Source organism: Apium graveolens, chromosome 4, assembly GCF_009905375.1.
Source record: "Apium graveolens cultivar Ventura chromosome 4, ASM990537v1, whole genome shotgun sequence".
Classification (NCBI taxonomy): domain Eukaryota; kingdom Viridiplantae; phylum Streptophyta; class Magnoliopsida; order Apiales; family Apiaceae; genus Apium; species Apium graveolens.
Window position 1 is genome coordinate 51,184,849 of NC_133650.1, and position 15,051 is coordinate 51,199,899.

General features: G+C 40.4%; 2 protein-coding genes across 3 annotated transcripts; one reads left to right on the forward strand and one right to left on the reverse strand.

The window, feature by feature from the left end:
* The first annotated feature begins 1,432 nt into the window (after window positions 1–1,432).
* Window positions 1,433–13,512, forward strand: LOC141717977 (uncharacterized). Of its 2 annotated transcripts, none has more exons than XM_074520294.1 (4): window positions 1,433–1,562; window positions 1,695–1,856; window positions 1,967–2,030; window positions 12,877–13,512. In XM_074520294.1, the coding sequence occupies exons 2-4, from the start codon at window positions 1,750–1,752 to the stop codon at window positions 13,141–13,143; spliced, it is 438 nt and encodes a 145-aa protein (XP_074376395.1). In that variant the 5' UTR covers window positions 1,433–1,562; window positions 1,695–1,749; the 3' UTR covers window positions 13,144–13,512. The 2 variants fall into 2 exon arrangements, with proteins under 2 accessions (XP_074376395.1, XP_074376394.1); XM_074520293.1 differs by having other exon boundaries at window positions 1,445–1,562; window positions 1,692–1,856.
* On the reverse strand, window positions 8,795–10,561 carry LOC141717976 (uncharacterized). The gene is made up of 2 exons (XM_074520292.1): window positions 10,321–10,561; window positions 8,795–10,197 (listed from the first exon to the last, which is right to left on the reverse strand). The coding sequence occupies exons 1-2, from the start codon at window positions 10,513–10,515 to the stop codon at window positions 9,673–9,675; spliced, it is 720 nt and encodes a 239-aa protein (XP_074376393.1). The 5' UTR covers window positions 10,516–10,561; the 3' UTR covers window positions 8,795–9,672.
* Window positions 13,513–15,051: the final 1,539 nt, after the last annotated feature.

Here is a 15,051-nt window from a genome sequence, read left to right on the forward strand (position 1 = left end):
CAGTTGAACAGTGAAAGCTGACACACAGCCGTCGAGATTGGATACAAACACACTGTGGAAGCCCATTAACTGGGTAATAGAGGACGAAAAGCAGCAAATATCAAGACTGTTAGATTTTATATTTATTCAGTTCTTTTGAATTTGTAATCTTGGTAATATATATAAACCAAGAGAGTAGCAAATATAAGAAAACTAAGTGAGCTTAAAAACAAACACATAGAAATCTTTGTAAGCACTATCTTTAGCATTTCCTGTGTTCTTAGTTGTTCTATCTTGTAAAAGCAGCTGTGAGCATTTCTGCACACAGAGTTCTCTCGATATATTAATATATATCTCTGGTGAAATTGTTTAAATCCACCAGAAAGTTTTTAAAGACTCTTGTTTTTAATTACTCTTGTTTTTAATTACTCTTGTTTTGATTCATTAAAGTTTATATTCCGCATTGTGCTAATCAAAACAGATATATCTATAATCGAGTTGAACATTTTTATTTCAAAAAAAGGTAAAGAATTCCATTCAACCCCCCTTCTGTAATTCTTGCTATATTGTTAAGGGACTAACAGGTTATCTGTCGGTTCCCAGCCGGAATCGATATTGATTATTGAATAATATTTTGGGTTTGTAAGTTATATTCTGTGATTGGTAGTTGTAATCTTGTCTCATACTTTATCCTGCTGATCCTGTTAGTAGTTAATCGGGGTTTATGCTTATTTAATTATTAGAATAGAGGTGTGTGAGTCCTCATTTCCTAACCCCGAGATTGAGGGCGTCACATTAATTTTGTAACTGTGCAGTATATAAGCACATATTAGGTTAACACTATAAGTGTCGATTATTGTTCTATCATTCTGTGTAACCTAACAACTCTTAGGAATATCTGTTCATCACTTGAGTGAGTTTTATAATCAGTTGTTATACATCAATACAAAAACTGTAATTGTATTTTGAATTTCAATTCGAATTAATTGTTAATACTGTATTCACCACTCTACTACTAAAAGGCCTAACGCAATCTTTGGAGTTTGGACGGTATCATTAAGTGATAGTCCCTCTTTCTTTTAATAGTCATTTGACTTTTTTGCACATAAATCTAAGTGTTTTGATCATATAATTAAAATAATAATTTTTAAAATTTTCTTTTTTAATAAAATTTTTAACTTAAATTTTTATTTAAGATTTTTTTAGAAAAATAATTATTTTTACTATGCAATCAATATATCTTGAAATATGTAAAAAGAATCAAACGACAGTTATAATGAAATAAAGAGAGTTATTTAGAAATTCATCCGAAATAAATTGAATAAAAAAAGATCCGTGCATGTACCGACAGTTGCACTTGAATATAAAGTATCTTAAATTAGCAATCCAAAATAAAGTAATAAAGAAAATTATCACCAAAAGATACACTTGCCTGTGATTCTAGCATATCCCTGTCTAGTACCGTGTCACACACCCCCCCCCCCCCCACTGTTTGTATGTATATATACGCACACTCCTGTATCCATCGTCCTTTCTCTCTCTCCCTCCCTCTCTCCCGGAAGAGCTCCATTTATCAAACCCAAGTGAGTTCTCTCTCTCTCTCAGCTATTTTATTACTCTCTCTTTCTCCGTCTTTCTCTTTCTGTCTCTCTCTCTCTCACTGAGCTATTTTATATGTTGTATATATAATTTTGTGTTTTGGTGGTGTATTGAAGGAGGCGTTGATTGTGTGGATCTGTAAAGTAATAAAATCAGGAGAGGATACAAAAGATGAAGAGATGTGCATATATAGACACAAACAACACCAACAACGCCTTTGGTTCTTCTAGTGTTGTTTGCCCCAAACCTCGCCGTGTTCGCCCTTTCAATTTGTCGAGGTTTGTGCCCTTTTTTGTTATATAAAGACCGTATCTTTCTTTTCTGTAATTTTCCCTTGTTTTATTACATTTTGTTAAAGTTTTTTTTTATTTTTGAATTTAATATGTAGTTATCAAGTGGAGAATAGTGATTCAAGAGGTGGGTCGGAGCTCCTTGATATTTTTCTCACCAAGGTATAATCATTTTTTTCCTTCGGCTTCTCTGTGTATATTTATGTTGTATAATCTGTCATTTTCCTGTTTGTTTTTGTTTAATTTGTGAATTTACTGATTTCTCGTGTTTTTTATGATGTTATTGTTTTATCTGTGTGTTTTTTTGGGATTTCTTTATATGCTGTGGTTTTTTGTATGTAACCATTGAATCTTGAATTAATTGCTTAGAAATCTTGAAGCTCGCTGGGTCGGGTTGCAGTGTTTTTTACGTGTCTCGTGTTTGTTAAGTTATTATTTTTAAGAATATCTGGATGTGAAATGGATAATATGTGATTTTTTGTATCAAAAAATCTTGAATTAGTCATTTTGGAACTATGAAGCTTTTTAGGTGAAGTTGTGGGGATTCTGCCAGAATTTGTTTATGTACGTGTTTCTGTTTTTGTGTCTGGTGTTAATAAAGTTATTATCTATTATATTATATATGATGCTGATGGGGGAAGAAATGCCTGTGTATTTTAGTAGAAAGATTGAATCTTGAAATTGGTACTTGGGAATTATGAAGCTTAGAGCAACTCCAAGTGACTCTCTATTTCTTCTCTTAAGTCATTTTTTGACAAAATTAATATAAAACTCAACTCCAACACACTCCTAATCACTCCCTAAATATTTAAAATCTTCAAAACTTTCCTCATTATTGAGGAGCCTCTAATGTATGTTAAACTAATTTAATATTAGTATATATTTTCCCTCCAAAATGCTTTCACCATTCCTATTTGTATTTGGTACATCAGATTCCCCCTATTTGTTGCCATTTAGTATCATGTCCAAAGATAATTCTGATTCCTCCTGCAAGTCCAAGCAACAGTAGCGCAATAACAAATTTGAACCTCAGTGGGCAGCTCCCAACCACACTGTAGGAAAAAAAGCATGCCGAGTAGAAGACAAAACGCTTCAGAACCTACCCAAGCACCTAGTTATAATTCTACAGGTACAGCAGCTACACAGTTTCTTTTGCCCAATGCAGGTGACCGTTGTTATAAAACAGAATAAAAAAGTATGAAGATACAAACTTTGAGGAGGGCTGTTGGAGCAGACCCAAATAATATGACTTAAGAGCCCATATAATATTTGTTTTTATAAGGAGGCTCACAGCAACTCTTGGAGTTGCTCTTACTGGGTTAAATTGTAAGCAGTTGACAATTATTGTGCTTCTTAAGCCTTAAAATAAGTCGTATTTGTTGAAGTTATTGTTGGACCAAGACAAGGCGGCCCAAAGGAATTATAGTTAGAATAGTTGTAATACGTTATGTAAAGCCCAAGAAGGCCCAATTTGTAAGGAAAAAGCCCATTTGAGACTTAGTATAAATAAAAGACAACAATCTCATTTGAGGGGTTGGCAAATTAAGCAAAGAAGATCATCTCCTAAAACTATAATCTAATAGTAATAATAATATTATTGGAACATCATTTGGCGCTAGAAGGAGCTTTGTTTTAACAAGATCCAACCAGAAGATGATTGTAGAAGAGCTTGATCCGGGAATCGCCGGACCGACTCAGGTAAAGGAGCTGACGGCAGAAGTTGCCGCCAACCCCTCGACCCACGGCGATCGCGAGCTCCCTAAACAACCGGCATTGAAGCCGAAGTGTTTGTTCCTTCCACCTGAGGCTCCTATAGAAGATCAATTTCTGGGCTTGAAGGACTCACTCCAAAGGGACAGAAAAAGAAAAATTGTGTCAGATTAGCGTTTTAGAGTTCAAACATCTAAAGGAAAGAAAGTCCTCTCGAGCGACATGCGATTGCATTTGGAAAAGAAAGAAAGGCTAAAAGCCCAAAACCAAGAAAATCCAGAAGACTCACTTGATTCAGATGAAGAACTCGAGTTTCTAGAACACGAAGCTCAAAGATTGCAGGCCAAGCTTGAGCGAAAACGCGAGATTCACCGTCTTCGTCGAGAGCTCCAACAAGCCCAAGTTCAAAATGAAGGTCAAGACGATGAATTTTATGACGAGGACGATGCCGAGTACGAATATGAACCGTCGGCAGAATCGACATATTCGCAACCACGCGAACGTCGACAGAGGACAGTGTCATCTGCCGACGTTTCGCGTCAGACAGAATCCACAGAATCTATATCTCACGAGGAATTCGCTAAAATGCAGGAGGAAATCGCCCAGATGCGTACCTTGATGAGAAATCAGGCAGGCTTTGAAACCATTTCCGAAAGCCCCCTATCATTAGTGCTCGAGAAGGCGCGCATCGACAGGACGTTGAAGACACCTGCTCTCGATCATTTCGACGGATCCTCGGACCCGTTAGCATTCCTAAACACATTTGATGGTCGCATGGCTTTCTTCGGCCATTCGGAGATCGCTAGGTGTCAGTTCTTCTCCACTTGCCTCCAAGGCACGGCTCTGCGATGGTACAGTAACTTGCCACCTCGGTCAATCGACTCGTGGACAACTCTGAAAAGCAAGTTTCAGGCCCGATTTTCCAGCAACTACAAAGGAATCAAAGTTACAGCATCCTTGATGACAATGCACCAACGCTCTGGCGAAAGTCTCAGAAGTTTCCTAACCAGGTTCAGAGAAGAGATAGCAGAAATTCCAGACTTAATAGAACAGATGGCTGTCAATTTCCTGACAGCCGGCATCGATAAGTCTAGGCATGGCCTTCTTTTAGAAGAGATCTTTGAAAAAAGGCCGAAAACTTTACAGGCCGCGTTCCAGATTATAGAACACCGCATGATGCTTCAAGAAGCGGTAAGCAGCTGTATACAGTCTCCACGGAGGTCATCAAAATATGAACGACGCCGAAGCTACAGTCCACGTTCCCCCGCGAGGGAAAGGCGCCGAGAGCGCCGTAGGTCTCCCCCACCACGCACTTCGGACCTTCCCCCGAGGGATAGAAGGGAAAGAGATTGGCAATCCCATAATCGATCTGAAAAAGAGTTCACTAAACTCAACACCGAAAAAACGACAATTTTGGCGGTGTTAAAAACAGAACCGGATTATCGCCCTCCAAGACCCATGAAACCAGGAAGACCCCCAAGCTCCAGATATTGTGAATATCATGAAGACACTGGCCATACAACGGAGCAATGTTTTCAGCTTAGCAACCTCATCGAAGGAAAAATTCGTCGAGGACAACTAGTCCATTATGTGCAGCACGATGATGAACCCAGACGCCACCATCGAGGCAAAGACGATCGAGTAATCGACGTTATTTTTGGTGGCGTAGCCGCCAGAGGTCTCTCCCACAACTCTCGCAAGATTTATGCTCGAGAAGTCTTTAATGTCAATCCCTCGACAGCTAAACGCCCTCGAACGAATCCCTCCCCAGTCATCTCTTTCTCCGATGATGATTATCGTCCCGGTCTCATCGAAGGCCATCAAGATGCTCTAGTCATCACAACACGTGTGGGAAACAACACGGTTAAGAAAATGCTGGTCGATAATGGTAGCTCTGTCGACGTGTTATATCATCACGCTTTTTCCCGAATGGACATAGGAGATCGAAGACTTGAGAACTCCCGAACCCCGTTATACGGGTTTACAGGCAATGAGGTTCACGTGGTAGGAACCATCGACATGCCAGTACTTTTCGGTTCCCCACCCTGTCAGATTTGGAAAATGGTCAAATTCCATGTGATTAGTGCTTCCTCAAGCTTTAACGCTATTTTGGGACGAACAACGATCACCGCACTCCGAGCTATAACATCTATCTCCCACTTAAAAATAAAATTCCCCACAGATTTCGGCGTGGGAGAAATGATTGGTGATCAGGTAACAGCAAGACAATGCTACCTAACCACAGTCTCTCCAAGGAAGAAGACAGAGGAAGAGTTAGAAGTCAATCAGGTACTTGACATCGACCCAAGAGAATTGATCGACACATCCACAAGCAATTCATGCTCCCCTCTCAAGGAAACAGAAGATATAGAAGTATTTGAAGGAAACCCCGATAAAACAACAAGAATTGGCAAGAATCTCTCATCGGACCTCAAAAAGGAAATCACAAACCTCATCCGGGAATTCCCCGATATTTTTGCTTGGGCCCCAACAGACATGCCTGGCATCCCAGAGACCATTGCTCGACATTCGTTGCACATCAGTAGGGACACCAGGCCTGTGCGACAGAAACAACGCATATTCTGGGCCGAGAAAAGAGCAGCCATCGACCAAGAGGTCGACAGACTCCTCAACGCCGGTTTCATCGAGCCCGTGCAATTCCCCACATAGATATCAAACGTGGTTCTGGTTAAGAAGAGCAATGGGAAGTGGAGAATGTGCATTGATTACTCAGATGTGAATAGGGCATGCCCCAAAGATTTTTACCCTTTGCCCAACATCGACCAACTCATCGACGCCACAGCGGGAAATGAACTCCTGTCCTTTATGGATTCCTTTTCGGGATATAATCAAATCAAAATGGATTCCCATGACTGGCAACAAACCGCTTTCATCACTCACAGGGGGGTCTTTGGATACAAAGTAATGTCCTTCGGGTTAATCAATGCGGGCGCTACTTTTCAGCAGACGATGGATAAAATTTTCTCTTCGCAGATAGGGAGAAATATGCTAATATACGTCGATGACGTGATCACAAAGTCAAAAGTTGCCTTCGACCATGTGACAGACCTTCGAGAAACGTTCACCAACGCAAGGGCAAGTAACATGCGACTGAACCCTACAAAGTGTTCCTTCGGCCTTACTGCAGGAAAATTTTTGGGGTTCCTGATTACCCAGAAAGGCATCGAAGCCGATCCAGCTAAGACAAAAGCTATTCTAGAAATGAGCAAACCAAGATCCATTAAAGACTTACAAAAGCTCACAGGGTGTATAGCCACTCTTCGAAGGTTCATCCCTCAATCTTCGAAGAGGTGCCTACCATTTTTCTCTGCAATGAAAAAAGCTTCCAGATCATCACAATTTGAATGGAACGAAGATTGTGAGAGAAATTTCACGGAGTTAAAGATGTTTTTGACAAATCCTCCAGTTTTAACACGACCTTTAACAGGTGAGCCGCTACGGGTATATCTCTCAGCTTCCGACGAAACTGTCGCGGCAGTATTGGTCCGTGTCGATGAGGGAAAAGATGTCCCTGTGTATTACATCAGTCACTCACTCCGAGATGCGGAAACAAGATACCCTCAAGTCGAGAAACTCGTATACGCTCTCGTTGTCGCGAGTCGTAAGCTACGTCATTATTTTCAAGCAAGAGAAATCCATGTTCTGACCAATCTTCCCCTGAAAAGAATCCTGCACAAGCCCGACATAACAGGCAGGCTCGCTGCTTGGACCATCGAGTTAAGCCAGTTCTACATCGAGTATAAACCTCGAACGACGATCAAGGCCCAAGTTCTCTCAGATTTCGTCGCCGAATGCCAGTTCCAATCCAAGACACACAAACCTGAAGAGGATCAGTCTCGTCCGTGGCTTCTGTTCGTTGATGGTTCCTCGACATCCAACTCTAGAGGAGCAGGGGTCATACTAATCAGTCCAGGAGGATTCAAAATTCAACAGGCTCTCAAGTTCAGGTTCTCCGCCACAAACAACGTGGCCGAGTACGAGGCACTCATCGCCGGGCTAAAGCTCGCATCCGATCTCGAAGCAGAGGTCATTGACATATTTGGGGATTCTCAGTTGGTTTCCAAACAGATACGTGGCGAATTTAAGACGCATAATGAAAGGATGGCCCGATATTTAACAAAAACACAAGAGCTTCTTAGCAAATTCCCTTCATGAAAAATGTCAAACGTCGATAGGGAAGAGAACCAATGGGCCGACTCTCTAGCCAAACTAGCCTCTTCCAACCTCCCCACTAATCTCAACCCACCATACGTCGACATTTTGGAGACCCCCTCCATCGACGAAGTATCAATCAATCAGATCCAGGCTAGGTTCGACTGGCGCCAACCCTTCCTTGAGTACATTATCGACAACAAGTTGCCTGAGCATAAGTCCGAAGCCCGCACTCTTATGTTCAAAGCCAGGAACTACTGTGTTGTGGGTTCGGAGTTATATCGACGTGCCCTCTCTGAGCCTCTACTCCGTTGCTTGTCTCCAAAAGATTCCCTCCAAGCGATCGTAGAAATACACACGGGAATCTGTGGTGAGCACCTAGGAGGGAAAACATTAGCCCTCAAAATTATCCGACAAGGCCTGTTCTGGCCTACAATTCAGAAAGATTGTGAAGATTACGTCAAGAAATGTCAAGCATGTCAGCTTCATGGAAATGTAAATCGTCGACCCACGACTGAGCTAAACTCTATTCTCAGCCCATGCCCCTTTTTCCAATGGGGAATAGATATTGTGGGTCCCTTTCCAAAATCCAAAAATCAGTGCCAATACATCGTAGTCGCCGTGGATTACGCAACCAAATGGGTCGAAGCAAAACCCCTTGCTCGAGAAAAAGAGATGATAGAATTCTTTATGGAACACATTGTCTTTCGCTTTGGGATCCCCAGAATCTTAGTCTCTGATAATGGTACTCAGTTTGTTGGGAAACAGTTTGAGGAAACACTGTTTGAATTAAAAGTCCAGCACATCAAAGCATCTGTAGCATACCCTCAAGCAAATGGACTAGCAGAAGTAACAAATAGAACCATCCTGCAAGGCTTGAAGAAAAGAATTGAAGAAATACCCCGATGTTGGGTCGATGAACTCCCGAATGTATTGTGGTCGTATAGGACAACTCCCCGAAGTGCGACGAGCGAAACTCCTTTCCGACTTGCCTACGGAGTCGATGCCGTCATACCTGTTGAGATAAGTCTCACCTCACCACGGGTCGACGTATTCGATCCTGCTCTATCTCTCGCGGGCCTTCGCCTTCACAATGATCTGTTAGAAGAAACAAGGGAAGAAGCCCGAATGCGGATGATCGCCCAGCAAGAAAAAACTGCAAGGTACTTCAACAAAAAAGTCAAACCCAAAGACTTCAAGGTCAACGACCTCGTCTTAAGAGATTCCGCAGCATCACAACCCACTGTCTCAGGAAAATTCAAACCAGCATGGGAAGGCCCTTATCGGATCTCGAGACTTGTAAGTGCGGGGACCTATGAGCTTGCTCACCTCGACGGGAAACCCATCAAGAATGCCTGGAATGGAATTCACCTCAAAAAGTTCTATCAGTAATTTGATCTCAGTTGTAACTTGTTATCTTGAGGCAGTAAATGCCATTTCAAAGACAAACCCTCGATGCAATGGGGGTCGTTACGAGGCTCCCACCGAGGGGTGATTAAGTTATGATGAACAAATTCCTTTAATTTGGAAAGAACATAGACTTTCACTTTCTTCGTTCCTTACGTAACTAAAAAAAATAAATAAAATAAATAACACAAATAATCGGAGACTCGAAAATCATTCATCTCTAGGCAAATATTTATACAGCCTCTTCACGTCGACGATCTGGGCAATAAAATCTCTCTCATAATGTAAACACTCGACCACAAACTTGATAAACGACTTAATATTTCAAACTCGAGACAAATAAATGATAAAACCAGCCAATATGCAACTGCTTACAACTTGGAAATAAACTTAAACAATGGATCGCGTATCTTAAACTTGCTACAAATCCATCATCCGGTGTTATCAATAAAATTCTTAAACACATAAAAACATTCAAATCCGGTTACAAAAAACCACAGGGCATACCCTGCCTTCATGCATTATCACCCTTCGACGCTAGGTCACGAAGATAGTCATCGAAGGCATGACCCTCGACGGCAAAACCAGCCTCTTCCATCCGTCGGAGACATCGTCCGTAACCGTCGCCCAGAGCATCAACGATATCTTTAACAGCTTTCTCTACTTCTTTCTTCAAGTCTTCATTTTCCTTCACTATCAACTTGTAAGAGCTATCCATTCCTTCGACCTGTCGGTCCAAGCCTTGGCGCTTGCTTTTTTTATCATCAAGCTCCCTTTCCACCTCGAGAAGTCGACCCTCGAGTTCTCGTACCCTCCCACTCGATACCTGTTCAGCAGCCTCCATCTCAGCAACCTTCTTTGACAATGCAGAATTTGCCTTAGACAAATCAGCCACCCTATGCTCGAGTTCCGCAAAACCCACCGCAACCTTCTTCTTTTCCCCCTTCAAGGCAGCAACCTCAGCTTCGAGCTTAGAACAAGCCTCACCATCAACATCAGCCTTGTAATCCTCCAGTATATGCATAAAATCGGAAAGAAACTACAAAAAAAAAGAAGAGGGACATGAAAACAAGGTCAACAACTATGACTATGAACGACTATGACTGAACATGAAAACAAAGGTACATGCACATAAAAAAGAGAGAGAAGGGAATGCACGTACCCGCCCAGCCCGGCTCTTACATCGGTCAACAAGGTCCTCGCGCTTCCTCCCATCATAAGCAACTGAATCTTGAGGTAGGTTAAAGAGATTAAGTGCTCTCAAGGGCACGGTGGATCCACCCGTCCATCGCTCCGTGGGCTGGATCTCGACCTTCACCACCTCTTTCTTCGAACGAGGGTCGACAGTCTTTCCCATATAAACCCTTGCCCCGACAATGGTCACAGTCCTGTTCACTCCCTCGACTTCGCCCTCCCGTCCACCAACACCTCATCATCCTCCCTCCGAAGCCGCTTTCGAGGATTACCTTCCACGCGGACGAGATCTGAAACAACCCTCTAATTGTCTTCAATCACCTTGTTTCCCTGGTCATCGAGCAACTCAATTGAAACTGAATGAGGAACCCCCGACAGTCAAGGCCTGGCCGCATCAACAGGCTTCCTCGTGGCGCGCTGCAACAACAACATCATTGCCTTATCCATTCCTCCTCGAATCCCGCCGTCTAAAATCTTTTTAAGTGAAGCACCTCCCACTACAAAAAAAAACAAACAAAACAAAACAACAAGTCAGCCACCCTATATATAGGCACATACGAAAATAAAATAAACAAGAGCCAACGATGACAAGTACAAAAACTAAGTACATGAACAAAATAAGGGCAATAACAAATAAAACATCCCCCTTACAATCGTGCATCTCTAAAAAACCAGAGTCCTTCAAATCTAAGTGTGTATACCACGTCCTCGACCCATGAAACTCATCGAGGAAGGCAGTATCGTGCTTCTCCATGTTATTTAAATAATCAATCGTGCCCTGACTAACTTTCCCGCAAGGCTTTACAAATTCCAAATCACGACCCCCAACGTACAGCCATTGGGAGTGATAACCGGAGTTCGATGACCTAACGCTAACAATCTTCATCCTTCGATGTCGGGAGTCGAAATATACTTGACCGCCATAGTACCGCACACCATATATAGAGAAAAACAATTTCAGAGTCGGCGATCGACCCTTATCACAGCATAGCGCCACAAAACCACTTAACTGAGCAATAGAATTCGGTGTCAGCTGCCCTAGATCACAACCGATAGCCTCATACATCGTCAGGAAGAAAGGATGCATCGGCAAACGAAGGCCAAACTGAAACATAATCATCGCAACCCCATGCATCCCGAACTCGGGCATCATCCAAACCCTCTCATCTGCTGTCGGCACTCGATACCGATACCCGTTAGATAAATCCATGTAACTCTCCAACTTACTCACGGGCGGATCGACGGTGATATAGTAACTAAGATAATTCAGACTAGGCTTGCCCTCAAATTCGATCCTACCTAACCGAAGACTTTCCTCGACCGTTCTATTTCTGAGTTCCAGGGTATGAGGACTTAGGGGTGGAGAAGGCATAGGACCTGTAGGCACCTCCTTCAAAAACTCATCGCACCCTAAGAAATCAAAAGATCCACGCTGACCTAGATCCGGGATCTCTAGATTATCCAAGTTCAAAACAGACTCCTCGTCACCCTCCTCTAATGGTCGCTTCCCGGGGTCCCGATTGGAGGCACTATGCGACGACGACGAAGAAGGAAAGTCGGCCATTATAAATTGGTAAACTACAGATAGACACGACCGACCCGCAGATAAAAAGGAAATGGAAGAGAGAGAGAGTAGATAACTTACAATGCGAGCCAAGGACGCGCAACAAACTCCTTTTAGATACCTGGAGAGGAAGTCGAAGAGGCAATCTGCAAAGAAACCTGAAAAAACAAATTCAAAAACGCACATGAACGGATATATATGTCTCCAAAAAAAAAAAAAAAAAAGAGAGAGAAGAGAGAGAAAGAAAACAACAAGACAAGAAAGCTTTGCATTTAATTCTTTCCTTCCTTCAGGCACACACGGTTGACTCCTATCCCGAAGTTTCAGTTATTTCTTATTCCTTTTTTGTTTTGTTTGTTCGTCTTTTCCCGATTATCCCCTTGCATTTTATCCAGGTATCAAAACAAAAATCCCGAGATCTAAAACGCAAAGGCGAAAAGGAAAACACAAATCTAAAGATATTGCGCAAAAACAAGGAGGGGGACAAATGTTGGACCAAGACAAGGCGGCCCAAAGGAATTATAGTTAGAATAGTTGTAATACGTTATGTAAAGCCCAAGAAGGCCCAATTTATAAGAAAAAAGCCCATTTGGGACTTAGTATAAATAAAAGACAACAATCCCATTTGAGGGGTTGGCAAATTAAGCAAAGAAGATCATCTCCTAAAACTATAATCTAATAGTAATAATAATATTATTGGAACATCAGTTATGCACCTACATTCTTGAGTATATGAAGTACTTTAAGATAGTGCATAAAAACGCAGAGGTGAGACTGTACAAACGTTGATAAACTTATGGCTTAACTAGTAAGGTAACTGTTGTTTGATTTGATTAGGTTAACTAGTTTCTCTCTAATGAACAAGAGTTGCATATTTTTACTGATGGGTGTTGATATTCAACTGTGATAATACATAGAGTTGTGCTTCATTTTTTTGTAAATCGTTATTTCTTTCAATAGGGAAGTTATGGTGCTGAAAAGTCCAACCATCAGATGCCTTCCTCGCCGCCATTTTTTATGGGATCTCCACCAACTAGAGCTTCAAATCCGGTGGTCCAAGATGCTCAATTTGGGATTGATAAACTTGGTTCATTTTCGCCAGCTTCTGGAGCTTCACCATCATCCCAGCGCAAAAATGGGGGATGCTCTCGAGGCAAGTTTGGGCAAAAGCCAGCTGCAGTTAGGATCGAAGGTTTTAACTGTCGTGGGGTTTCTGCTGTGGCATAGAAACATATATTTATGTAGAAATCCCCAAAGGCGGGGTGAGAAGCCACTGAGGGGGCGATTGAGAGAGGTACTATGTTTAGTTTGTGGATATATAGAGTTAAAATGTGACACATTTTGCTGACTTGTGTTATATCAATCCAAAATGTAAATTCAGATGTAATCTTGGGGTTTTGAAAGGTCGAGTCTAATTAAATAAAGAGAATTGCTAAAGCTCTATTTAGGATAGATTCTGGTCAAGGTATGATTTTGGTAGTTTTGGAGAGTTTTTGTGACTTGAGTTTGTTATCAGTCTTGTCCTTCATTGTAATCGGAAATCAGAAGGCAAGGTAGATATGCTTTTTTCATAAATGCCAACAGCTTTTTCCTTTCTTTCGCGTACTTATATGATATTAAGGAGCTGTATAGTGGCATGTTGGTCTTCATATATTTGTTATCACTCTTGCATTAGGTGTTGCAACCATGAATAAATTTCATTGGTCATGTCAGTATCGGAACTGCAATTTGACAGCCTGTGTCGATTCTTACAGGCTTTGGGTCAATTAAGTTGGGATCACTTAAATATCTGTCTGATTTTTGGATTTTGATGGATGCGGGGAATGTTTTGTAAACTGTTTTCTAGTGGTAGATATTTGCCATTGTGGAAGTGTGTCAAGTGGTTATAGTGCTAGAGATGGCCCTGTGAGAAAAAGGAAAGGCGTGAGGTTCAAAAGTGAAATTTTATTAGTTAGGGGAATGCAAAAAGCAGCAGTATTATTATTTTTGAAATTCGGGATAGTTTTGGTAATATTATTTTGTTACTTGGGGAGGCAGAGCATGGCCGCCCTGTAATCAAGGTTTTGTGCATTACGGGCAGGGTTCCGCCGACACAAAAAGTTTCAGGCATCTTTGCATTAAGTTAGGTTTAAAGCCATGTTCATAGTGATCTAAAAATCCAAATTTGGATAAGCAACTGATTCAAATACAGATCCAAATTCTGACCAATTTCAACGGTGTGATTTAAATATTTGATTAAAATTACCTTTTACATATAATAATATATAAATATCATATTAAGCAATTTTATCTTAAATTTATCGTTTAATCATTATTAACAGTTTATATAATATATCATAAATTAATTAAATAAAAAAAAAATTAATAAACATAAAATTATGCACTTATTCACGAAAAACACATTAATTGTAATAATTAACATACAAAATATTATTGATGCACACTAATTTTGTGAATTAGTATATTTTTCTCACAAATACTCAGTTAATATATGTCTAAATGCAATATGTGCCTCTTTATTTTTTATTTTTCTAAAACGGTCCAGAAATTCTAGGAATAGAGTATTTTCATCGATCGTAATAGTTTTAACTTCTCGATATGGCACTTCAGACTCTTCAATGTACTTCTTTTAAATTTTAATAAAATTATGTTTTCTCATTATTTTAAGTTTTAGTTTAAAAATAAATTTTGTTAACTATTAATTATATTCTGTTATTAATTATATAATTAAAAAATCAAAATTTTATTTAAAATCTCATAAAATACAAATAACAAAACCATTATTTTATATTAAATCAAATTTGGAAATTTGGATCACAACTGTTCACTGATCCAAATTTAGATTACCATTTGGATCACTGTTGGAGGAGAATTTTGGGTAATTTGCCTTAAATTTGGATATTTGGATCACTTTTGGATTTGCCAAAAAAATTTATTTCTTATCATTCCCCTTTTTTTTGTTCGATTCTAATTTACCCCGAGACCCGATTTTTCGGTTTGATTATAATTGATTCTTGTTTGAACACATACTCAATTAGTCAAAAAATTAAAAAAATAAAAATAAAATAAAAAATACACATAAAGTTTAATTGCGATTCTATATGTGAAAGAATGTTAAAAATAACAATTTTTTGG

Coding starts and splice junctions, on each gene's coding strand:
- LOC141717977 (XM_074520294.1), top strand. CDS start 1,750: ATGAAGAGATGTGCATATATAGACACAAACAACACCAACAACGCCTTT. Junction 1,857..1,966: donor CGCCCTTTCAATTTGTCGAG/GTTTGTGCCCTT, acceptor TTTAATATGTAG/TTATCAAGTGGAGAATAGTG. Junction 2,031..12,876: donor TTGATATTTTTCTCACCAAG/GTATAATCATTT, acceptor TTCTTTCAATAG/GGAAGTTATGGTGCTGAAAA.
- LOC141717976 (XM_074520292.1), bottom strand. CDS start 10,515: ATGGGAAAGACTGTCGACCCTCGTTCGAAGAAAGAGGTGGTGAAGGTC. Junction 10,198..10,320: donor GTAAGAGCCGGGCTGGGCGG/GTACGTGCATTC, acceptor TTTTTTTTGTAG/TTTCTTTCCGATTTTATGCA.